General features: G+C 33.3%; 2 protein-coding genes and 2 long non-coding RNA genes across 8 annotated transcripts; 2 read left to right on the forward strand and 2 right to left on the reverse strand.

Annotated features, from left to right (window-relative positions):
- The first annotated feature begins 4,727 nt into the window (after positions 1-4,727).
- Positions 4,728-5,307, forward strand: LOC128126922 (uncharacterized). Its single transcript, XM_052765107.1, has 3 exons — positions 4,728-4,782; positions 4,853-4,964; positions 5,079-5,307. The coding sequence occupies exons 1-3, from the start codon at positions 4,728-4,730 to the stop codon at positions 5,305-5,307; spliced, it is 396 nt and encodes a 131-aa protein (XP_052621067.1).
- Positions 5,308-5,339: 32 nt separating this feature from the next.
- On the reverse strand, positions 5,340-5,735 carry LOC111906517 (velvet complex subunit B-like). The gene has a single exon (XM_023902276.1). The coding sequence runs from the start codon at positions 5,733-5,735 to the stop codon at positions 5,340-5,342; it is 396 nt and encodes a 131-aa protein (XP_023758044.1).
- A 495-nt stretch (positions 5,736-6,230) lies between these two features.
- Positions 6,231-7,734, forward strand: LOC111906493 (uncharacterized). Its single transcript, XR_002855222.3, has 2 exons — positions 6,231-6,603; positions 7,310-7,734. It is a non-coding gene; the product is annotated as an uncharacterized LOC111906493 (long non-coding RNA).
- Positions 7,735-10,620: 2,886 nt separating this feature from the next.
- Positions 10,621-12,689, reverse strand: LOC111906513 (uncharacterized). 5 transcript variants are annotated; one of them, XR_006186559.2, is made up of 3 exons: positions 12,445-12,689; positions 11,973-12,381; positions 10,621-11,814 (listed from the first exon to the last, which is right to left on the reverse strand). It is a non-coding gene; the product is annotated as an uncharacterized LOC111906513 (long non-coding RNA). The 5 variants fall into 5 exon arrangements; XR_006186556.2 differs by having other exon boundaries at positions 11,973-12,081; positions 12,280-12,689; XR_006186550.2 differs by having other exon boundaries at positions 10,621-10,855; positions 11,118-11,814; positions 11,973-12,689.
- Between the last annotated feature and the right edge of the window lie 12,777 nt (positions 12,690-25,466).

Consider the following 25,466-nt stretch of genomic DNA (forward strand, 5'->3'; position numbering starts at 1 on the left):
CTTCAATTTTCATTTAGGTCGTGTAGGCCAAAAACCGCTCGAACTATAATTCGAATTTCGGGTCGTACACTACTAAGCCGAAAATTCGAAAAATCATAACTTCCTCATACGAAGTCAGATTTGGGCGTTCTTTTTATGGACGCTCTCGGTTTAATGTATACTACAACTTTGGTTTAGATTACTAAGGTCAAAAAGTCTTCTATCATAAATTCATTATTTTACGTTTCCCGGTGTTGTGCCGGTTTTGCCGCGAAACTTCGACAGGCCATAACTTCTTCATTATAACTCGGATTTCAGTGTTCTTTATATCTACGGAAACCTTGAGACATATTCTACAACTTGGTTAATATTATTTATTCTAAATAATATTTTGCCAAAAAGTCATTTTCGACACTTATTGCCTCTAAATTGTCTAGCCCAAATCTACGGGCGTTACAGTATATGCTCGTTTGACACCTCCCTCTGCCCTTATCATTAGAAACCACCTCCTCTGCCTCTCTTCTTCCCATACCATCACCAGATCTCCGTTTCACCTGCCATAAGACCTCGTTTCCCGAGGTTGTTTCATCGGCAACAATATCTAGTTTCCCGCTCTCGAATATGAGTCCACCGACCTCTGGCAACAGCTCACAGAGAGAGATGCTTTCATTTCCGACCTTCACTCATCTCAGTTTTTGATCTCGTTTCAACAACGATTGTCATCACGACTCTAGAGGTTTTATGATCTACATTCTCCGGCCACTGCTGACGTCATCATATCTGTCGACGAAGCTATTAGGTTTACATTGTTACAAAAAAATAGAGTTAACATCGTTTCAGTGGCCACCACCAACCATCAAGACTGAAACATGAATACGACAAGTAGAACAAAACATGTGTGAATTGGAGTTCGATTAGTCTCTATTACCAGAGGAAATGGTAGTGAGTGGGGATGAAGGCTGAGGTACGATGCAACCAGGATGAAATTAAGGATTTGTATATATGAAAGAAAATGGTGTGTATAAAGAGATAAAATGATAAAATGGAGATAAAGGTGACATTGGAAGGGAGGATTGTTCTCCTGAACAAAAATGAGTTGTACGTCTGGAATGGAAAAGAAGAGGTACCTTTTTACTTTTGAAAATTAGTTTATAATTGCAATAAAACAAAACGGATCGTAGGCTCAACCACATGATCTTATAGGTTGTCTTATTTCTCATATAATTAAATTCATGGATTACTTTTGGATCATAATTTAGGCTTATATTTATTATGTTTAATATATGATACTATAGATGATGTAAAGTTTTATTTTCATATTTTTTGTAGGTTCATTTTTCGATTATAATTCATAGGCGTAGTCTTATGAGCTCATCAAATCAATTTATTTGTTTAATTAAATATAATATCAACTATTAATAGATATAATTTGGTATCTTAGGATATGTTAGTAATAAAAAACTGATCGCCGAAAAGAATTTTTTTTCTAAAACTACTATTTGCAAAAGTAATGATATTTAAATAAACGAATATGACAAATTATATATAATTTATACATCGTACTATTATATTTGATCCTAGTATAAATATATATTACATATATGATTAGATACACATAATTAATACGGATGTTCAAAATATCTTAAAACCTAAAAATCATAACGATTTTTAGGTTAACCAAACCGATATTTTTGAATTTTCCGGTTTGGTTAACCGAACCGGTAAAATCTTTGGTTTTTAGGTTCGGTTACGGTTGATGCTTTATGCTACAGACGGTTAACCAAAAAACATAACTTTTATTTTGTATTTTTTGAAATATTATTTATGTTTACTCATTTAAGCTAATATCAAATTATTTCTTAGAAATTTTTAGTTAGATTTAATAATCGTCATATTATTTATATTTTCCATTTTAAACCAATAATTCCTATTGTTAACATTTGATATAAATATACATGTGTTGATATAGATTAAAATTGTCATTTGCATTTCATCACCATTACATATAAATAACTAAATATTTAACTATCTTTTATCTATTAATTGAAAAAATACGTTTTTGTACTAGTTGATATTGTTTTCCATATTTCATAGATATTTGATAATTCATCCTAATTTCATTATTAATAGAAGCAACAATATAATTAAACAAATTATATGGCTTATTCATCGTCATTCATTCTCTTTAGGAAATTTGTTATGGGATTCATTAATCTTAACATATTTTTATTAATTAGTAATGGTTAATTGGTTAACCGGATAACCGAACCGAAAAAATTGGTTAACTAAATACTGATTAACCAGATTTTTCGGTTTAGGTTTAGGTTCAAGAAATGAACGAACCGATAGTATCGGTAACATTTCGAAATATGTTTTCGGTTTGGTTAACCATTCATGAACATCGCTAATAATCAGGATCTTGTTTATACAAATCATATGTGATTAGATACATATAATCATATGCGATTATATGTATTTAATCACATGAAATTTATGTGATTAAATACATATAATCACACATGATTTATGTGATTATATACATTTAATCATATATGGTTGCAAGTAGTAGGTGATGGTTGTATTTAATGACATGTGATTTATGTATACAATATTTGTTTTTGTATACTACATCAAAAATTACTATTTGTCCATATTAATCATATGTGATTAAATACATATAATCATATGTGATTAAATACTTCAGAAAAATTATTGAATCGAAAACATGAAAATAAAAATTGTCTATATAAAATACATATAATCACATGTGATTATATGTATCTAATAACATATGATTTACGAGGAAAATATTCATTTTTGTTTTCTCGATTCAATAGTTGTTCTCATTATTTAATCACATGTGATTAGATTTATGCATCTAATCACATATGATTTATATAGACAATATTCGTTTTACGTTTTTTATTCAATATTTGTTCTCGTGTATTTAATCACATGTAATTATATGTATCAACCACATATGATTTATGAGCATAAGATTTTTTGTTGCATTCTTGATTCAAAAGTTGTTCTTTGTCTAGAGTAATCATATGTGATTAAATACATATAATCACATATAATTAAATACATGAGAAATTACTGAATCAAAAATTTGAAAATGAATCCTGTATATTTAAATAATATTTTATTAAATACATATAATGACATGTGATTATATATATATATATATATATATATATATATATATATAATCATGTATTTAATCACATATGATTTATATGAAAAAAAAGAATATTGTCAATATAAATCATATTTGATTCAATACACATAATCATATGTGATTATATTGGGATATATACAGTAAAGTCCCAACATTTTCATCGATTTGACAAGAAAGTCCTAAACTTTATTTTTTTGACAGTAAAGTCCAAATTACCGGCAGTTTTTGACACTTTTACCCTTTTTCCCCGGTTAGCCGGTAATTAGGACTTTTTTGTCAACAAAATAAAGTTTAGGACTTCTTGTCAAATCGTCAATTAGGACTTTACTGTCAAAAAAATAAACTTTAGGACTTTTTTGTCAAATCGTTCAAAATATTGGGACTTTAGTGAATATATGATTTTTTTGTTAGAAATTTAATGGTATGATACTCTTAAAGCATAAGAGTTATTGAAACATTCTCTAATCAGCTAGATCCTATTGAAATCCTTTACGTTTGCTTCTTGTTAAATCGTTTTTTTAATCTCAACAAACCGACATTGAAAAAAATTGAGATAATCAAGAAAGAAAGAAAGAACCAGGGTTGTGTTGGCTTTCTGCAGTCTCAAAAATGGAGAAATAAGAAACCGAAAAAAACAAAATTGCCCTTCTTTCCCTTCTCCACATTCACACCCTTTTGACTAGGCATGTGTTGTTTGTGTTTGTATAAAGCTAGGGCAATTTCGTTTATTTAGGTTTCTAATTTCTCCATTTTCGAGACTGCAAAAAGTCAACACAACCCTGGTTCTTTCTTTCTTTCTTGATTATCTCAATTTTTTTCAATGTCGGTTCGTTGAGATTAAAAAAACGATTTAACAAGAAGTAAACGTAAAGGATTTCAATAGGATCTAGCTAATTAGAGAAGGTTTCAATAACTCTTATGCTTAAAAAGTATCATACCGTTAAATTTCTAACAAAAAAAATTATATATTCACTAAAGTCCCAATATTTTGAACGATTTGACAAAAAAGTCCTAAAGTTTATTTTTTTTGACAGTAAAGTCCTAATTGACGATTTGACAAGAAAGTCCTAAACTTTATTTTGTTGACAAAAAAGTCCTAATTAACGGCTAACCGGGGAAAAAGGGTAAAAGTGTCAAAAACTGCCGGTAATTTGGACTTTACTGTCAAAAAAATAAAGTTTAGGACTTTCTTGTCAAATCAATGAAAATATTGGGACTTTACTGTATATATCCCGATTATATTCAAGAGAACAACCATTTAATCAAAAATATGAAAACAAATCTTTGTTCATATTAATCATAAGTGATTAAACAAATATAATCAGATATGATTAAGTACATGAGAAAAATTATTAAATGGAAAACTTGAAAACGAATCTTATTTATACAAATCATATGTGATTAGATATATATAATCACATGCGATTATATGTATTTAATAACATGTGATTTATGCGATTAAATAAATATAATCGCACACGATTTATATCATTATATGCATTTAATCACATATGGTGTTGGTGGTTGTAGGTAGTGGGTGGTGTTCGTATGGTGGAGATGAGTAGTGATGCGTGGTGGTAGTGGAAAAGGCGGAGGGTGGTGGGTAGTAGTGACAGGGAGTGGTAAGTGATGGGGGTCACGTGTGATAGTTGGTTTGTAGTGGATGTGAGTGGTGGTGGGTGGTGGTGATAGGTGGTGGTGAAGGGTGGTATGTAGTGGTGGGAATGGTGGTTATGATAGTTGGTGGATGGGTCAGTGGTGATGGTGTTAATGGATGGGTGATTGCAGGTGGTGGTGGCATGTGGTGATGCTTGGTGGTAGTAGGTAGTGGGTAGTGATAGTGGTAGGTGGTGATGATGTATGTGGGTGGTGGTTGGTGATGGTGGGTGGTGATGGTGGTGACAAACGGTGGTGATAGGTGGTGGGTCGGTGGTAGTGGTGATGAGGTGGTTGTGATGGGTGGTAGAGGTGGGTGGTGGTGGCAGCGATATGTGGTAGAGGTGAGTGGTGGTGATGGTAGGTGGTGGGTAGGTGGTGGTATTGGTAAGTGGTGGTTGGTGGTAGTGACAAGTATTGGTAACGATGGTGGGTGGTTGTGGTTGTGGTTGGTGGTAGAGGTGGGTGGTGATAATGGGGGTGGGTGGTAGTGATGGTGGTGTGTGGTGGTGATGGGTGGTGGTTAGTGGTTGGTAGTAGTGGCGGGTGTTGGTAATGGTGGTGGGTGGTGGTGGTTGGTGGTGGTGGGTGGTAATGATGGTGGTGGGTACTGGTGGTTTTGGTGGGTGATAGGTGGAGTGGTGTTGGCACATGGTAGTGATAGATGGTGTAGGCAGATCCTGCTAATAGGTGGTGGTAGTGATTGGTGGGTGGTGGTGGATGGTTGGTGGTGGTGATGGCGATATGTGATGGTGGTGGGGTTGATGGTGACGGGTGGTGGTGGTAGTGGTAGTGGATTGTTGGTTGTGTTGATGAGTGGTTGGTAGTGGTGGTGGTTGGTGGGTTGTAAGTGGTGGTGATTGGTGGTAGGTAGTAGTAGTAGTAGTAGGTGGTGTTGGGTGGGTGTTGAGTGGTACATGTTAGTGGGTTTTTTAGTTGTTTTTAACTATTTTTTGATTTATTTAAATATTATTTTATAGTTTTTGATTTAATTATAAAAATGTCACCTTATAAAATTTTGTTATCAAATATTCTCGTAATAAAAAAAATTTCTAGATTAAACGCTTAACGCTCCCTATATAAAACATAAAAGTTGTGGAATTTTATTCTTTTTCCTCCGTGTTTACTCTAAGAAAGAAAACGGGTGGAAAAAAAAGTAAAAGACTCAAAAATTAAATAGAATTTACCAAGGTTGTCAAGATCGGGATCCTAAGATCCTACAAAATAAAATATAATTTTAATCATGAAAAATATTTCAAATATTCAATTTTCGTTCAAAAGTTATAAAAACTTCAAAATATTAGTCATAAGTCAACATAAAATGATAAACGGTAAATTGGTAAAGGGTAAAAGACATAAAATAATAATAAAAAATTATAAAAAAAACGGAAGGTAGGATCAGATCGGATCGATCCTACGATCCTACCCCAAATACGATCCGGATCATTTTTCATACCTAGGATTATACGATCCTACGATAAGGATCGCGATTTTGACAACCATGAAATTTACGAGATAAACCATAAAATCTCGAAAACTTAAAAATTGTTTTGTTTTGGATAATATACCTGAATAACTTTTTGTTTACATTAAAAAAAAAATCATAATAAATTAAAAAATAAAAAAAAAATAAGTAAAACCGATAAAACCGTAAACACTGTGTTCGATTTGTCCTGACAAGTAAAAACAAAAAAAAAGACAGGAAATCTCCCCAATTTCCAAAATTCCACCGGCATTAGGGTTCCGATTTGAACAATTTCAACAAGGGATCGAACCTTTTCTTACAGGTTAAGTGCTTTTCGCCTTTCATGCCCATCTATTTGAAATTGTTCCATAGTTTTGATTGTATCTTTATTCAACCCTAGTTTTGTAATCTCGATCTCAGTTGATGGTGGCTTGTTGTCATGGAAACTTGTACATTTTTAATTACAGTTATAATTTCCTTGTTTCCTCTCAGCACTCATAAAACAGGACGAAATGTTAGGGTTTTTTTTTTTTTTTTACGTTTCTTCTTTTTTGAATTCTTTAATGACATTTATATGCCCATTAGTTAGCCACTGTTTCAATTTTTGTTATGTGTTTATGCTAAAGATTTTTCTTTCTTAATTAGTGTTGTATTCTCAAGTAGATATCTATTTCTTTGTAGTGCTAGGAATGGCACCTTGCATCTCCATATTTGTAATTTCCAATTGGATCGTTTCAGTTCAATTATTCCTCTTTGGATTTGTTGTCAAGCTGATTATTGCACTTGAAGTCACAATGATAAGTTTGCTCTGTTTGGCAAAAACCCGATTATGCTAACTAGCCTGATACTCACTCTGAGGTGATTCTGTAAAACACAATAATAATGGCTTTGAAAATTAGTCTTGCGTAATGCTCTTAGGTTGTTGGTAGAATAACCCTTTTGCAGAACCATATCCCTGTTGATTTTTTTTTTTTTTTTTTTTTTATATGTAGAATATTTTTTTCACATTTAAATTCCTTTGTTTTCAGTGTTGATCATGTGTAGATTGGTTGCTAGTGAAGACACATCAGCTGGTGAATTAGAGCATCATCAAAGCACTGTAAATGGAACTCGCCGCATGCACCCACAAATTCAAGCACAAATTGCACGTTTGGAAGCAAGGATAAGTAGGGTTGAAGCTCGGATGGAAAGGCTTGAAGTTAGTGTTTTATATCTTCAAAGGCGAATGTACATATATGGCTTTGTCTGTCTCATGTCTGTTTTGTATGCTATATATAAATGAGTTTTAGTAATTAGTATATTGTTGTATTGTACAACTGTAGTGGTGTCATGTTGTACTGTCTGACAAACAAAAATTATCAAGATTGATAAATTATTAGTGTTATTTTAGAAAACTTGTGACTCTTGTTTTGAGTCTGTGTTTGTTCTTACTTTAGCTATAAAAGAAAAATAAGTGTGCACAGCATCTATGATTTATGTAGTTTTATTTCTATAATGAGGTTCATTCTTTTAATATCTGTCCTACTAGCTTGCTAGTATCAAGATTCTTGAAATTAAGTGGATTAGAATTATCTGTTTTTTTTTTTTTTTTTTTTTTTGAGCGGGTAGAGTATATATACGAGTGTTTTTTTTATTTAATACAAAAATAATTAGTTAATAAATAAAGTCATAAAAAAGGGGGTTTTACTAGTTAACTCCCAACTTTTTTAAATTTATTTCTCAATTAACGTAAGAATAGTTATTATTCCAAAGGGCTTGTACGATACCTGATGTTGAAATGGTGCCTCTAAACCCAAGTGATTAAAGGTTCAAATGTAAGTGTCGTGAGGCAAGTTGTGTGATTTAGAAGTAGATTAGAAAGTGTCGTTCTAAAAAATGTTATGATTATTAGCCTTGGTGGGCTAATAGCCGCTATATACGCGTGTCTTGCTAGGGATTCATGATGACGTTAAATTAATTGGCCATTCTGATTCATACGATTTAGGTAGTTGTGATGTGAATGCACGTGATATTTTCCTATAAAAAGAGAAAACAAAATAAAGTTAAGAATAGTTGTTGGCACATAAATTATTACGATTTAGGTAGTTGTGATGTGAATGCACGTGATATTTTCCTATAAAAAGAGAAAACAAAATGAAGTTAAGAATAATTGTTGGCACATAAATTATTAAGGAATATCAAGATAGTTGGATGGCTTGGGAAAATTCACAAAAGGTGTCTCAGAAGGAGGCATGAAGGAAAGGCCCAAGTATCACATGTCAATCATTCCCACCTGGATATGAGGGTAAAACACAAGTTAAAATCACGTAGGCACATTACATTAAAGGTGGGTACGTATTTTCTTCACATATATCTCATTTGGTCGACCATTATAATACAAGCATCTTTACGAGTACCAGAAAGATGAGGTATTTAACCAATAAAAACAGTAACTTACCTTGAAGGCTCGAAGTATGGCATGCATCTATTACCTTGAAGGTATTTAACCAATAAGTGGTGGTATGCATTAAAATGTGCTTTGTCATGTCCGCATGTAGATTCCAAAACATCACGGAAAGCTTGACTGATTTTTTTCCAGAACGTTGAAACATTTCAACAACATTTCTATTTGAAAGACCCAAGGCGAGTGTAAGCAAGTATATTCCAACATTCAATGTTGATGGGTTACTATTAATTTCTTGGGCGAAGTTATGCCAAAGAGGACCTTTGAGCTTGTCAGGACTCTCCATTATATTAAAATATATGGCCCGACTCAGGATAAGAACCATCTGCCCCACCTTATTTATCTTGAATCGCCTCCTACTCATTAGCTTAAATGACAGTAAAATTTGGATCTAATGTCACGAAACAAAATTATCCCTGTTTTCTTCATCAAGTGGCAGAACCCCCTAAACTTATTTGCATCATATTTCTCCTAATATGTTAGTTAATCATATATATATATATATATATATATATATATATATATATATATATATATATATATATATATATATATATATATATATATATATATACACACTAGTTGTTTACCCGCGCCAAACGTCGGGTGAGAATATTTTATGCAAAAATTAGTTTGTAGAGGATTAGTTATTTTATGCAAATAGTTTACTATATATAAACAAAATATTGATAATTTTTCGGTTCTTAGAATCCTCAAATGTTGATAAACCCATTTATGTGTCATTTCGTTGCAACTTGCTATTAATCACTCGTAATATTAACTCCAAATAACCGGAACCTCTTAACTCGTTATGAAACATTGGCCGGTTTGATGAGCTATGAGTTTGTAATATTCTACCCGTATTCTTATTTTCGGTCTATATAGAGTTGCTTTTTTGTGGTTTGTAACTCTCCTTTTCCGAGTGTTTTTGTTTACAATCTATATTGAACAAAAGGAAGACTCAAACTTTTTTTTTTCAATTTTGAAGCTCACGTTACCATATGTGTAGGAGATAAAATAACTAACACATTCATATATATATATATATATATATATATATATATATATATATATATATATATATATATATATATATATATATATATATATATATATATATATATATATATATATATATATATAAGACTTAGGAATCAAATGGTGAATCTTTTTCCAGTGAGTAGTGTCCTTCATTGATTAGTTATATTGTCGCCAAGGGAGTGAGGGGTAAACCACTAACAATGGATGAGTTCAAGAACTCCACAGGTAGAAGTTATTTTCATCATATTATGTTTCATCAAAACTATTATAATTCTTTTTTCTCTATCGAATTGGTTGATCTAATAATCATTAATTTCATCAATTGTCTCAATTTTGGTGGATAATATTGTCCGCAAAATTATTGTACCGCTTTTAAGTTGATAGTTATAAATTGTAACATTAATTTATTATATTTAAAATACATACTTTACAGTTAACCACAATATTACTTTTTTACTTAAAGAGGTCTTTTAAGATTTATGATAATTTGTTTTAATGTGAAATTACATGTAAATTATATGTCGAATTACTTTGTTCCTTAATGATTAGATTTCCTAATCATTACTTTTAAGTCAATTTATAATAATAATTTGTATTTTCAATTTGTATGAAAACGTTTATCCACATAAATGAAACTGAAATAGTAAAATAAAAACATTTTTTTTAATGAATTAACCCAATAATACAAAATTTGATGTTAATTAAATTGCACAACAAAATTAAACCTATCAGTTAGAAATATTAGTCGCATATTATAAGCACCATTTTGTTTAAATTGTTGTCATGATCATTCTTTTCAATAATTCCAATTTTCAACTTCAAAAAGCTGTCAATATGAGCAATGTGTAACAAAAATTGAACTGAACACATTTGATTGGATTCAACGATTATTGAAGAAAAACAATGTTTAGGAATGTTATCAGTCCTCTCCTCTTAATAGGTGCAATATATGAGCAAGAGAAGAGTTTAATGAAGCTTCAATCCCCTTCTCTTTAGTAATTAGCAATATGATCACTCTCCATTTCGATGAGCATATGTTGACCAAAAATTCCATCATGAGTTTGCTACGAGTTGATAAAATCCTTAGTTGCTGACAAAGAGTCACAAACAATGCCCGAAACTAATTATCAAGAGGTCAAACAAACAAATTAAATGAGAAAATATCTTTGATTAGAAAGATTTGTTCTACAGAACATTAGGTAAATCTCATGATTATGCCACCTTAATATAATAGTAAACACAATATATTTAGTCATTTAAAGACCGAAATACCTTTATTATATATATTGAGATAAAAAAAAATGATTATAATTGATAATTTCAAGCTTATACAGTACATATTTAAAACTCACATTGAAGTTATCATCCCAAGGAATAATACACTAAAAGATTAATGCCTTCAATCTATCGATATCTTCTACTAAATGCACCTCCAAGACTCGTTTAGGAGCTTCATCAACTCATCCCTTCCATTGAAACTCGTTGAATCATAGACCAAACATACTTTATTAGAAAATAACACTAAATTATGTTTTTTTATAAAACACGTCCATCTAGTGGTTTTCTTTAGAATCGATAACTTAGTGGTTCTAGCTTAATGGATCGTGATATTCAACCATGAAAATGTTTCAAGGTTGATAAAGACAGCCACACTTGTTAGTGCAAATCTCGTCATCCATCCATCTAAATTAAAATTAAAATTAAAATTATCACTATATATGTGATAATGGATGAGAATGTTTTCTAATATATACTATATGTTATTGTGCATGTACATATGCAAATGAAAGTAATCATAAGCCTTACCAAAGAAATAGCATCAGACAAAGAATTAAAAGTTTGCAAAACTGAACTATATCCTTCCTGTCATATATGGTGGATCTATAGTTTCAATGGAATGTAAATTCCAAATTAGGCCTAACGTTTCTGTCTTTTTTTGTCTGAAGTGACATGCTGCTGATATCTCCTTGAAACTCCTTACGATGGTGTATTGTATGCGGTCGAGATAGTGGGTGTGGACCCCATATTTCTTAATCGATCCCTTCTACCCTATAAATTTAATTATGCCATGTTTATTTCCTTGTCAATAATTGTTGTATGATATGTAAAAACTTATATAATTCACATAATAATGAGAAGGGATTCTGAACTATGATGCGTACGAACAAAAAAAAATCACAAAGAGATGGGGTAGGTAGGTCTATTACCTGAAGGAGAAAACGAAGATGATGGTGTGATTCCCAAATTTGCTCACAACATCTGGTCAACCAACAAAAACCCTAAAAAATGCCCGAACTCCGACATAATCAAAATCCCCTAAAACGGAAATATCAAACATCATATTTGTCAAGAAGCTTAGAGAATTGATTCAACAAAAACTTCTGACCATTACTTCATCCTTCAAAAATGGATCTATCAATGAAACTACTTCTTATAACTAACGAATATCATTTAGACAATGAAACTACTTCTTATAACTAAAACCGATAGATGGAGGTGGTTGTTGGGGGATACCACATACAGTAAGCAGATACAACCATCATAACCTTGATTGTCATCTTCCTAATTTGCTAAGTCTCCCTAATCGATTTCTTAATTGTGTGATTTGGATCATGCCTAAATATAATAAAAAAATAGATTAAAAAATTGAAAATGAATGTAAGAACAAAAAATACACACCAAAATAAACTGTAAAATTTGATTGATTATTCTTCATGTTTCCTATTTCATGGCCACAAATCTGGAATAGATCATTAGAAACAATACTTAGCGCCTTTGTGTGAGGTTGAAGGCAAAAGGGGGCGGAAGGAATAAGGTTTCCGAGAAGGGTGAAAAGAAGGGCGGCCTTGATGGCGGCGACTGCAGAGCATGGGTGCAACCATGTATAAAGGAGAAAATTTTAATATTTGTGTCGACAAAGAGGAAAGTAAGTGTAATAGGAGCGAGATAATGGGTAATATACGAGTTACCATTTAAATAATTTTGTGTTTTCTGAATGCATTTTATGATGGTATTTGATGCATTATTAGTTGTACCTCTTAAAATTTTCAAGAAACATTCAATATCCATATATATATATATATATATATATATATATATATATATATATATATATATATATATATATATATATATATATATATATATATATATATATATATATATATATATATATATATATATATGGTTAGGTTCATGTGAGACGGCCTAATTTTGTGAAACCGTGAGACGTATTTTTTTATTTTTTTTTTTAAATTTTCTTTTAGTTAATTCAAGTTCCGAAAATAATATTTAAAATTTTTTTTGGACTTTTCCATTTATTTTGCATTTTAAAATTATTTTTTAGAATATGTACAGTGTAATATTCTATAAGAATATTTCACGTATTTTTCAAAAAAAATGGATTTTTTTTTTTATTTTCTTAGTTAATTCAAGTTCCGAAAATAATATTTAAAAAAAGAATTTTTAGATTTTTCCATTTATTTTGCATTTTAAAATTATTTTTTAGAATATATCAGTGTAATATTCTATTAGAATATTTCACGTATTTTTCAAAAAAAACGAATTTTTTTTATTTTTTTTATTTCTTTAGTTAATTCAAGTTCCAAAAATAATATTTAAAAAGAGAATTTTTGGATTTTTCCATTTCACGATCTCACAAAATTATAATGGTCTCAAATGAAACTGAACACACACACACACACACACACACACACACACACACATATATATATATATATATATATATATATATATATATATATATATATATATATATATATATATATAATCAACGTTTCTATATTTATTGGTGATTCCATGTATTCATTTGTGGAGAAATAATAAATTTTACGTGTTTAATTTCAATTGAAGAGGAAAAAACATATTCATGTTGATTGTGCGTAAAAAATTATCATTTCTCCACAAATGAATAAATGGAATCACAAATGAATATACTTGTTCTCGCGTTCTCAATCTTTTAAGTGTTCTCATTTGATTCTTTCCCTATATATATATATATATATATATATATATATATATATATATATATATATATATATATATATATATATATATATATAAAATCAACGTTAGTGTTTGCCATCGCTCATCTAAACAATTAGGTTTTTTTAGTAGAATTCCAATCTAGATCGATTTCTCCCGTTTTTATTATTTTCCATTGACGCTAATCTTTTCTCATATGGTTATCGTATCATATTTGTTTTTTTTTTAAGATTTGAATTGACATTATCTTTAGCAAATTGATATTCTATCTCACATCATCTCAATACTTAGGGCACATCCATTCTTGGCAATGAAGTTGATACACATGGCAAAAATAGTGGAGTAGTGTCTAATGTCATAACTAAATTGGTAAGACTATCCCTTAATAGCATGGTCTTTTTTAGGTCGCGCTCAATGAACCAAATGATATTTAAATGTTGTAATATCTAGGGAGATACAAATGGTGTATTAATTATTCATTTGATGATTAATTAATTAGAAACTGGTTCATAATTATTTGGACTTAATTGGAATTAAATTAGAATTAAATTATGTTAATTAAAAATGCATGGGCTAAATGTTAATTATTCACTAGTTGAAATGGTTGGAACATTCTGGAACCCTAGGGATAAGGTGGACGAAATTGCTAAAGTTCATCCCTAGAGATTTCGCACAATGCTAGATAAATTGAAGGATTTGAATTTGAATTAATCATGATTAATTAATTATTCAAATATGTTTTATCTGTAAGCAACTGGAATCTATAAATACCTCGGAAAAACTACAATAAAGTCTCTACATATTGGCCTAATAATTAATTTAATTCATATATTTTTTTTATTCAATTAAGTTCCAAATACCGGTAATCGTATTCAATTTAACACTTTGACCCGGTCAACATGTCAGTCAACTTTCAAAATTTACATTTTTGGCCCAGGTTTCAAATTTTATTATAGATTTGGTCCAAATTTTACACTTTTGGCCCATATTTTAAATTTTCTTACAAATTTGGTCCAAACTTGACCCTTTTTGCCCAAATTTTAGAATTTTATTATGATTTCATCATAACTTTAGTTTTCTTTACAACCTTTTTTCTCAAAGAATTGTTTCTAATATGTTTTTTCTTTATAAAATCATATTTATATAAAAAAAAAACGTATTTTCACTTAAAAATCTTATATTTTCTATATAAAAACTTTTTTTTTAAGTTTTTTGTATATGAAATATCTAATTATAAAAATAAATATTTATTAAGTGTATAAATATATAAAAATCATTTTTTCTAAAAAATGTATAAAAAAATATATTTTACAAATATATATATATATATATATATATATATATATATATATATATATATATATATATATATATAAACACCTATTTTATCTATATTTTTTTTATAAAATCGTGTTTGTTTATATATTTTTTTTATAAAAACATGTTTGAATAATTTTTTATATAATACGTGTTTGTATATATATAAGTGGAATTAAGTGTTAGTTTAGGTGTAAATTATATATTTATATTTGACAGTTAAAAAACTACTCAAAATTTGTTTTTAACCATCTAACAAAAAAAACATATCAATTCTGTAATTGATTCATCACAGATTCCATAAATTTTAATCTACTTATAACTAAATGGGGTGTTATATCCTTATAAAACAAAAATAAAAATATAGAAACTTATTACGTTGCATCTCAAATTTGTTGTTTTAATTTATAATGAAAATCAAAGACACAAATCGTACAGAATGGATCATTATAGGATTGCTTTTGATTTTATAATTCATCATCACTCCAATAATTTTACTTGTAAATCATTATTGGTATCAGATATACACTACGTTATACATGTAGATATTAATATTACTATATTATGATTTTTCGAGGGTTAAAAGAGAACATGTGTCTATGTAAATAGGGTGTTAATGATGGCAAACCACCATGGATAAGAAAGATTTGAAGTTGAGCTAGCCTCGTATTTTGGATACACGAGTATGAATTCAAGATGATGGGTGTTAGGGTGCAAACGAGCCGAGTCGAACCCGAGCCTGGCCAGGCTCGGCTCGGGCTCGTTTAAGTTCTAAGAGGTTCGAGCTCGAGCTCGGCTCAATTCAAGCTTTTTGTACTGAGCTCGGCTCGAGCTCGTAAATAATTATACAAGCTCAGTTCGGGCTCGGGCTCAGCTCGTTTTTTATCTGACTTGCCTAAATAAGCTTAAGCTCGGCTCGAGCTCGTTAAGAAGCTCGTTTACTAATACCCTAAATTCCTAATCCACAAATATGTTTTTATTTTAATATATATAAAAATAAGAAATTATATTATATAAAGGCTCGTTTAGGCTCGCGAGCATAATCGAGCTTAGTGACATAGACTCGAGCTCGAGCTCGTTTAATAAACGAGCTTAATATTAAGCTCGAGCTCAGCTCGGGCTCGTCTAAAATCGGTTTCAAGTTGAGCTTTTAGCGATCCGATCCCGAGTAGCTCATGAGTAGCTTGGATCGTTTGCACCCCTAATGGGTGTGGTTATCAGTGTTTGTGGCAACTTTTGCATGAAAACATAGTTACGAGTTGGTATTAGACATAATAAGTTTGCAAGGAATCCATATGTGTATGTATATGTGTGATCATGGAATGAAAAAAAAAATGCTTGTGTATATATTTTTATGATCATGGAATGAAAAAGAAGATCAAGAATAAACTATGTAAGGGTTCTTGTGGGTAATGTAATTTAGATCTTACAACATTTAAATATCATTTGGCCCGAAGATGGGTTATCATCAGGCTTAGAGCCTTTGGGGAAAGAGAGATTTAGACCCATTTGGGTGTGGGTAATGTAATTAGATGATCCAGGATTTCGGTTTGTGTTTTGGAGCCAAGGGGTATACCGGTGAAGTGTCGGTTCGGGCTTTTATGGAAATTGGTTTTAGTTTGGGAAGTTTTAAGGCAAGTATGGATTGATAGAAGCGTAGAGATTCTCTTTACCTTTCCGTGTTTATAAAGATTGTCATAAATGGACTTATAACGACGAAGTTATGGCCTTCAGAAGTTGGTAGGGTTTAAGGTTAATCCTAGTATGCGGGGCATACATAAGGAGTACACGGGGCGTACTAGGGAAGAGGAACACGACACACTTGAAGAGTATGTTGAGCATAATGGGAGTACGTAAGGCATACTCTAGATTCATGCAAATCCTAATTTAGGGTCTTGGACCCTATTTAAGATCCTTATCTCATCACCAAACCCTAATATCTTCAGTCTTCATCCATTTTGAACCCTAGATTTGAACCCTAAGTGCTTTTGGTGATTATTTAAGTTTGAAATGTGATTTGTGGGTGTTTGTGGTGAAGAAGAAAAAGCAGAGGAACGCTTAGAGGAGTGGCTTGAGCTTGTAGATCCATGAGTATCTTCCCATTTGCAAGCTTTCTAAGGTAAAAAGCTTATACCTTGATGATCATTTTTGGTTGGGTCTACTTTATGGTGTTTCTTTGGTAATTTTGAGTCCTTTGAAATAAAGTTGAGCTTTTGACCTACTCCAGAAGTAGTGGATGTTAGATCTAAGCTCCAATAAGGTCCCTTTGTTCATAAAAATGGAAAGTTTATGGAAGATATTGGTATATGCAAGTATTAAGACTCTTATTAAATTCCTTTTTAAGTTTTGAGTCCCATTAAGGAATGTATGTGAGTAAAGTCGGCAACTTTATTAGTTAAGAGCTTGCCTAGGGATCAGATCTATGTTTTGGATATCTTGGCTTAACCCATTAAGGACTTAAAAGTTGGTTTTTGGCTCGTAACGAGTACGATGGGTGTACGTAGAGGTACACTCAACATAATGTTGGATCATGCATCGTCCGTTTGTACATCATGGTTCAAGGTCGAGTACCAGGGGCGTACGTCTTGAGTACGCAGGGAGTACTGTCCAGTTCAGCGGTTTTGGGCCATAAAGCTTTTGATTTTAGGTCATGGTTAGGCCGTGGGCTTTTTGGCTTTGGTCCCATTAGAGTTTTAGGCCCAATTAGAAAGTTTGGGCCATAATAGGCTTTGGGTTGTTATTTGGGATTCTTGTGCAATTAGGTTGGGCCAAGTAAGAAAAGGGTAAAATGGTCTTTTACCCGTTAGGAAGTTGGTTTATGAATGGGCCTCGGATTTTGGATTTCAGGATAATTATTGATTAAGTTTTGTATTTATTGTTAGTTGGCGTGAGGTTATCCAATTCAGCTACTCGAGCTGTTATTTGATTATCAGCGGATTAAGGAGAGTCACCTCACTATACTCATGGGTCGAAGGAACCAATGACGACCCACTAGGTTTTGTTATGTTAGATGTCTTTGTGACTCTTGCATGGTTAGGCTAGGCCCATTTGTATGATGACTAGGCCTATTTTATAACGGGCTAGGCCCATTGTATGTTATGTAGGTGCTAACAGTCTTTGTGACTTTTGCATTTGTATAATCAAGCTAGGCCTAATGGTTTGGCAAGGTTAAGCCTATTATGGTGGGTTGGGCATAATATTCGGGTTGGGCCCAATGTGAGGGATAGGCCCAATGATATGTGATATTTTGGGGAACTCACTAAGCTTTGTGCTTACAGTTTTTATGGTTATGGTTTCAGGAGCTTCCTGTTTGAAAGGGAAGGGTCCGACTTGATCACAACACATCCACCCATGTTTATGCATTATGATGATTTTGGGATTGTGCTCTGATAACTGTTTTCTTATAAAGTACATTTGAATATTTGGAAAAGGGATATTGAATGTTTACTTAAATATAATTAATGTTTTGTTTGAATTAAAAATGAAAATTTTACCTCATAATTTTCAGGTCGTTACAAGTTGGTATCAGAGCCTTGGTTTAGGGATTCAGACACACTCTCGGGTATGTTTGAACTCAAACTGAGGAATTGATAATCTTTTGAAAGAAAATGAGTTTCTAAAAAGATTTGTAAAAAATGAGTAAATTTCTAAAAGGATTTTATAAAGACAAAAAGGGGCGGTGTGTGCAATCGACCGAGCTCAAGTAAGTGATTCCCATAATACCCATACATGTTTTTTATGATTATATGTTATGAGAATTGCATGATAGGATGAGGTTAGGGATACTTTCAGGAATTGCATGATAGATTGACCTGATATGTGATGCCTTGTAGCCTAGGAAGCATTGAATGCTATGCTAGATTAGGAATATATATTGGTATCAGTAATTATTAAGTGTATGTTATACAGTTAGGATCATATAGCCTTAGAATGATTAATTTAGCCGTATTTCATGTTCCTCATTTAGTTGTGGTCCTACGGTAGAGTCTTTTATTCGACAGTCTATTTGATCATGTATTGCGTAAAATTTGCATGTATAAGGCAACCAGTAGTGAGTGTGGAAGTTCCTAACATGAGTTGTAGTATGTGAGTTTTAATATCCTTTGGTTATTCTATGTATTAGAGTGTTATTGCATAAATGTTGCTTGCTTTGTGCTTTGTGGAACTCTTAAGTGATGTGAGTTAGCTATTAAGTGAATATATTAAGTCACATGTGAAGAAGGTTGAATAATCTTAGAGTGGTGGATTTGGCCCTATTGTGCACTCTCGTTTGAGTTTAACTGTTGTAGGGATGAGTTTTTACTCGAAGTATTATCTAAGATTTGTTTCATTTGAATGTATCCATGAGGTGATTAACTGACATCATGTGGAGTTCTTCAGCAACCGATGGCATGGTGAGGTCGGAAACCTAGGAAAGCCTATGAAGTGCTTCAGTGGGTTTAGTCGCGTTGTTTATCAAGCATTTGGAGTATCAGTTGAAAAGGTGAGATAGAGGATTCAGGATGATTCTTGAGGGAAAATATGGATAGGTGTGAAATGCAGTATTGTGCTCATACTACTAAAAACACAGGATCCATACTCGAATCGGGGAGAGTATTGGAGAATCTAGGAAGCCTGTGGAATGAGGATTCTTAGGTATGTTCTGATCTTTTGAATGTTGTTTTGCGGTATGGAGACGAGCACTCAGAAAGGAGGTCATAGTTTGGTTTCACGCTCAGGGGTAGGTATTGAGCCGATTGATGAGCGGATGGGGGAGTTCATCTCGTCGAAGATTACCCACGGTATTTTGGAGTAGACTCCTGTGATCTTTTGGTACGATTAAGGAGGATATTTTAGAGACTTTGGATGAGTGTCTGGGAACATTCCATACCGAGGTTATGGTTATTGTTGGATCCCACACACTTTCTTTCCATGAGTTTCGTGCTTGTGGAGCTCCCAAGTTCTTTGGGCAGAAGGAACCCATTGCCAGTAGGAGATGGTTAACGGATATGGCTAACGCTTTCAGGACGACTTTCTGCCCCAATGGGTCGAAGGTCATATTTTCCTCTTGCCTTCTGAAGGGCAGAGTTCGAGATTGGTGGGAGGAGATAGGCTTCGTTTTCGGAGGCAAATCCCTGTAGACGATGACTTGGGATGAGTTTGTGACCCGATTTAGGACTGAGTTTGCACCCGCCATTGGGGTGAAACAGTTGGCGAAAGAGTTTTAGGACCTCCTCCAAAAGATTGAGACTGTGGCAAAGATCATTGCCAAGTTTCGGGAGAGAGCTTTGTTGGTTTTGCAATATGCAACAGACGAGGAGATGAAGAAAGTAAGATATCATGACATGTTAGGGGATGACATCAGGGAGTTTGTGAGTCTGTCAGGGTACGAGACCCTGAATGATATGATTGCTAGATCCCGAGAGCATGAGATTGATTTGGAACACCTTTGGAAGAAGAAGCCAGAGCAGGCTTGGATTTTAGTGGGCCAAGAGAAGAGGCCCAGGACTCAGGATTCACGTTCAAGAGGCCATCAGGGTTGGGGCCGCTGTGCCAAATACGAGAGGATCCATAATGGAGGATGTTGGGAGACAGGTCTAGGATATTTAATTTGTGGTCAGATGGATCATTTTAGTAGGGATTTCCCCAGTAGGTTATCTCCGATGTGTTTTCACTACAACCAGGTGGACCATAAGAAGGCTGACTGTCCGATGTTGCGGGGTGGAGCAGTGAGTACACCTACTCTAGTTACTTTGAGGATCACTGATGGTCACGAGGGTAGGGTAGGAGCCCCAACAGCAAAGATCCGAGCATTACAGTGTCAGTTAGGGGAGGTTAGGGTTTCATCAGATACTATTGTGGATATGTTACCTTTTGCTTTCTTCTTGATTCTTATCAGTATTTATAATGCTTTGGAATCTTGTTTGCGTATAAGTAAGCATTATCTTTGGTTTAGTTCCTTGTTATTGTTGTATCATCAGGAACTGTTATATGTCATTTTACATGCCAAGATTCATTAGTGGTTCGTATCTTGTTGAGCGGGATTCAGTTTGTTCGATTGTTGTTTTGGATCTTTGATGGGGTCAATTCAGGGGTATCGTTTGGAAGGTCTATGTTCGAATTAGTTGGCTAGTTATCCAATGAATTCAGAGTTTTGCCGTGTTAGCTTTTGTTCCGGTGGGATCAGAAGTCGTCTATGGAAGGACCTTTGGGTCCAATCACTGTCGTTTCTAGGGAAGGAGCGGTAGCAAGAAGATGGTGATGACAGTCACATGAGCTTATTTGGTCATTGGAAGTGTCAGGGGAATTTCATAATTGCAAGGGTTGAAGATGGTTAGAATTCAGAGATCCTTCTGAGCATGGGAAGTTGGAGTGAAGATTCGCTAGTTCGGAGCAAGGGTTATGGTATTTGTCGCCAACATAAAGGACTTAAGGATTTGGTGTTGTATCATGGGAAGCGATTGGGGTTATCGGGCTTGCTGAGATTTCGGGGAGTATTCATCTGGATTTCAAGAGTTGTGCGATCATCGATATTGGCTAGTAATGGAATGTTAGTATTGGTAAGCGCAGGTCGACGGAGGTTCGAGCTATAAGGAGGTAATATGGGTTGGGAATCCATCAAAATTTATGGGTTGGAAGAGCTTCGATGAATCCAAGTGGAGGAGAATCGTTCAGATTTCCGCAAGTCGAATCAGGTGTGAAACTAGGGTGAGTTTCACATCTCATTCGGGAGGGAAGACGACTCAAGTGACCGTCCAAATTGAAGTTGTGTAAGTTGGGAATTCATGAAACTTCCAACAGCTAGTTGGCGTCTTCTTTGTGATGTATATTAGGCATGTGGATGGATCAAGGTTGAGGGTTGCGTTGTAGCCTTGTTGCCTATTCTTGTTTGATGAAGGCTTTGGGGTTCGAAGCATGACTCGAACACCTGATTGGGATTCAGTTGGATGTGGGTTCAACTTGGGATGATTTGGGGTTGATATGGTAAAGGTGTGTTAAGACCATGGGCGATAACCATGGCAGGATAGATTTTTCGTAAGACTGCGGGATGGTCGTAGCATTCACTATATTGGCAGATAGTGTATAAGTGTTGTAAGACTGCGATGGGATCATAGCATTCACCATATTGAGGTAGACCATTGGTGGGGTCCGAGGCAAGGGTGGCTCTGTGTAGCTCTCGATGGGGACCATCAGTGGGGTCCGAGGCGAGAGTGGCTTTGTGTAGCTCTTAATGGGGTGAGACCCGTGGGCATGGCCCGTTCGTTGGTATATACTGGGTGAGACCCATGAGCGAGGCCTGTGTGATTATGGCAATACATGTGAGGCCTGGTAGAGACCGGTTGGGTCAAGGAATTGAATTATGATTTCAGTAGGATGATTATGTGGCTAGGGAGTAGCGTAGTGTGGTGCAAAGGATAAGGTAGCCTTATCAGTTGCTTGTGAAGTTGAGACAAAGTAGTCTCATTGTTGTTCAAATGATAAGTCAAGATGAACTGATCATAACAACTTGGCAAGGAGTTCAATAGTATGTCGACAACCAACTCCTCATCAAAATTCACATTTAGGTTGACAAGCTGGTCCATGTAGCATTCCATTCTTTGCATGTGGCTGCTAACAGATTCTCCCTCTTTCATCTTGCTTGCTATGAGGTACTTTACCACTTCATACTTTTTCTAACGATCTCGCTTATGGTACTTCTCCATAAGGTCCTTGTGATGGGCTGTGAGCATAACTACAACCTATGTGTTCATGCAACCTTAATTGCTTTGGATATAAGTTTTTCACTAGTTGAACATGAAAATGTAATACCAAAGCAAAACCCTAGATCTAGCATATATAAATCGAAATCTTCATATAATTAGGGTTTAGAAGTTTACCTTACTTGTTATGTAGCAATAACAAGAAACCATGTAGATCCTTGACTCTTGAAAGCTTAGTGCCTCAAATATGAAACCTCTAATGACTTACAGACACCACTAGCAAGAGGATGAGAGGTGTCACACCCCCAAACCAAGGATGGCGGAAACGTCCAGGGATGGAGGACTTCATGTTCAGTATCACAACAATATGTATAATAGTGCTCAAAGTAAATACAACCATCATAAATATAATTGAAAAAGTTACACCAAAGTATATGTTTACATGATTCAAAATCAATTACAATATGATGACAAAAATAAATTGTTGACAGTTTAACGTCCCATCCTCAAAGCGCTGAAGTTTTCCTGTTTCACTGATTTCCTGAGAATACAAGTAGTTTTGAAAAGTGTCAACAATTAAGTTGGTGAGTTCATAAGAGTTTTGTTTGGAGTAGAAACCGTTTTCCTTTTTAAAAGCGATAGGATATGAATCCAGAAAATCCAATATTTTCTTAGTTAGGTGTAAACAAAATATTCCTATATGATGTGTTGATGAACCCTAGATTGACCCGTAGATTTCCTCTATAATCATCCAGCGTATATAAGTTATAGAAGATTTAAGTCAGATAAAACGTCGAATGTAGTGGGTCTGCCCTAGGTCCACAACCCAACGAGGAACAGGAGATGAGGCGGGCACCACCAATTCTAAGCCAATCCAGACTAAATTCTTGTATGACTCAAGCATATACGCTCAATGATTATAGTTGAAGTCTAACAATGCTAACCTTTAATGTGAATATAACCTATACATACCATAGTTCACCGGGGAGTAATAGAGATTAGTGAACCTGAACTATGCATATGATAGCTTATCAAAAGTGATGGTGAATATAACCTATATGATGTGTTAATGTATCCTAGATTGACCCGTAGAATTCCCCTATAATTGTCCAGCGTATATAAGTTATAGAAGATTTAAGTTAGATAAAACGTCGAATGTAGTGGGTCTGCCCTAGGTCCACAACCCAACGAGGAACAGGAGATGAGGCGGGCACCACCAATTCTAAGCCAATCCAGACTAAATTCTTGTATGACTCAAGCATATACGCTCAACGATTATAGTTGAAGTCTAACAATGTGAACCTTTAATGTGAATATAACCTATACATACCATAGTTCACCGGGGAGTAATAGAGATTAGTGAACCTGAACTATGCATATGAATAGCTTATCGAAAGTGATGTGATGGTGAATATAACCTATACATATCAAAAGTGATGGTGAATGTGAATATAACCTATACATATCATAGTTCACCGGGGAGTAATAGAGATTAGTGAACCTGAACTATGCATATGAATAGCTTATCGAAAGTGATGGTGAATTCCTTTCTTGTAATTAAGTTCCTAGGGTAGATGAAAACATAAACTATACCTATTATAGTTTATTACTTTGTTTGTAATATGTATTTACCATAACTATACCGATTATAACTAACGCGTTCGTTTGTGGGGGTATATAGGCTTAACTATACTTATTATAGATTATCTTAATCGTCCATAGCGACAATAACTCTTTTGTAAGTGTAAGACCTATAATATTGTGTTTGTTATATAAATAACCCTAAACTATACCTATTATAGTTTATCGATTGATTTCGTGAGAAATGAGCATAGGCCTTACTTGTCATAATTTATCAATGTTTATATTTTAATGGATATAGCCTCGTAATATCGTATATATATATATATATATATATATATATATATATATATATATATATATATATATATATATATATATTTGTCATACTTGTGAAGGTGTAAATCCATTTGTTTTCTGATGTATGTCTATGTAAGAATACAAAATTTGTCATATATTGCAACTACACATAATCACATAACGATGTATACCTTGCTCAACATGTTACAAGGTGAAATGAAATTTATTGTGTTTTTCTGTTAATAACATTTTCTGTAACTGTTATTGGAAAAATTGTAGAAAAATCATAAAATGTCCAAATCAAGTTCTGTAACTTCTGAGAGTTTGGAAAATGAGTCTAGTTTGTTCATAATTTTTATTATAATTTTTAATGACCTCTAACTTGGGTGAAAAAGTCCATAATCACAGACTGGTCCGGATTGATGTTTGAAATGATAGGCAGTTTTGTAAAAATCACCATAAATTGTAGAAAAATCGTATGGAGATGTGCAAGTAGTCATTTTAAAGCTAAGAAGTGGAACTACATGCACCTAAAACAGTTTTGAAAACAAAAATGTTTAAGATGTCCAAAACAGTCCGTGAATGGAGTGAAACTTTTCTGATGAAAGCTGTTAGAAAAATGTAGTTATGTTCTAAGTGTTTTAACTTGTATTCCCCCCCTAAAAACTTGAGAAAACATGAAAATGTAGGGGTATGAACTCACCTTAAGTGATTTCAGTAGGTAAGTGTTGAAGAAGAGAAGTGTTCAACCCAAGAACACTTGAAGAATCACTTGAAGATTCGAAGATCTAACACAATTATAATGGAGTTTGTGTAAGA

Source organism: Lactuca sativa, chromosome 1 (assembly GCF_002870075.4).
Source record: "Lactuca sativa cultivar Salinas chromosome 1, Lsat_Salinas_v11, whole genome shotgun sequence".
NCBI classification, from domain to species: domain Eukaryota; kingdom Viridiplantae; phylum Streptophyta; class Magnoliopsida; order Asterales; family Asteraceae; genus Lactuca; species Lactuca sativa.

Bases quoted from the DNA above. Each gene is read 5' to 3' on its own strand.
- LOC111906517 (XM_023902276.1), bottom strand. From the start codon at position 5,735: ATGTACCACTCAACACCCACCCAACACCACCTACTACTACTACTACTA.
- LOC128126922 (XM_052765107.1), top strand. From the start codon at position 4,728: ATGCGTGGTGGTAGTGGAAAAGGCGGAGGGTGGTGGGTAGTAGTGACA. The intron at 4,783-4,852 runs GTAAGTGATGGG...TGGTGGTGATAG, and splicing joins GGTAGTAGTGACAGGGAGTG to GTGGTGGTGAAGGGTGGTAT. The intron at 4,965-5,078 runs GTGATGCTTGGT...CGGTGGTGATAG, and splicing joins GCAGGTGGTGGTGGCATGTG to GTGGTGGGTCGGTGGTAGTG.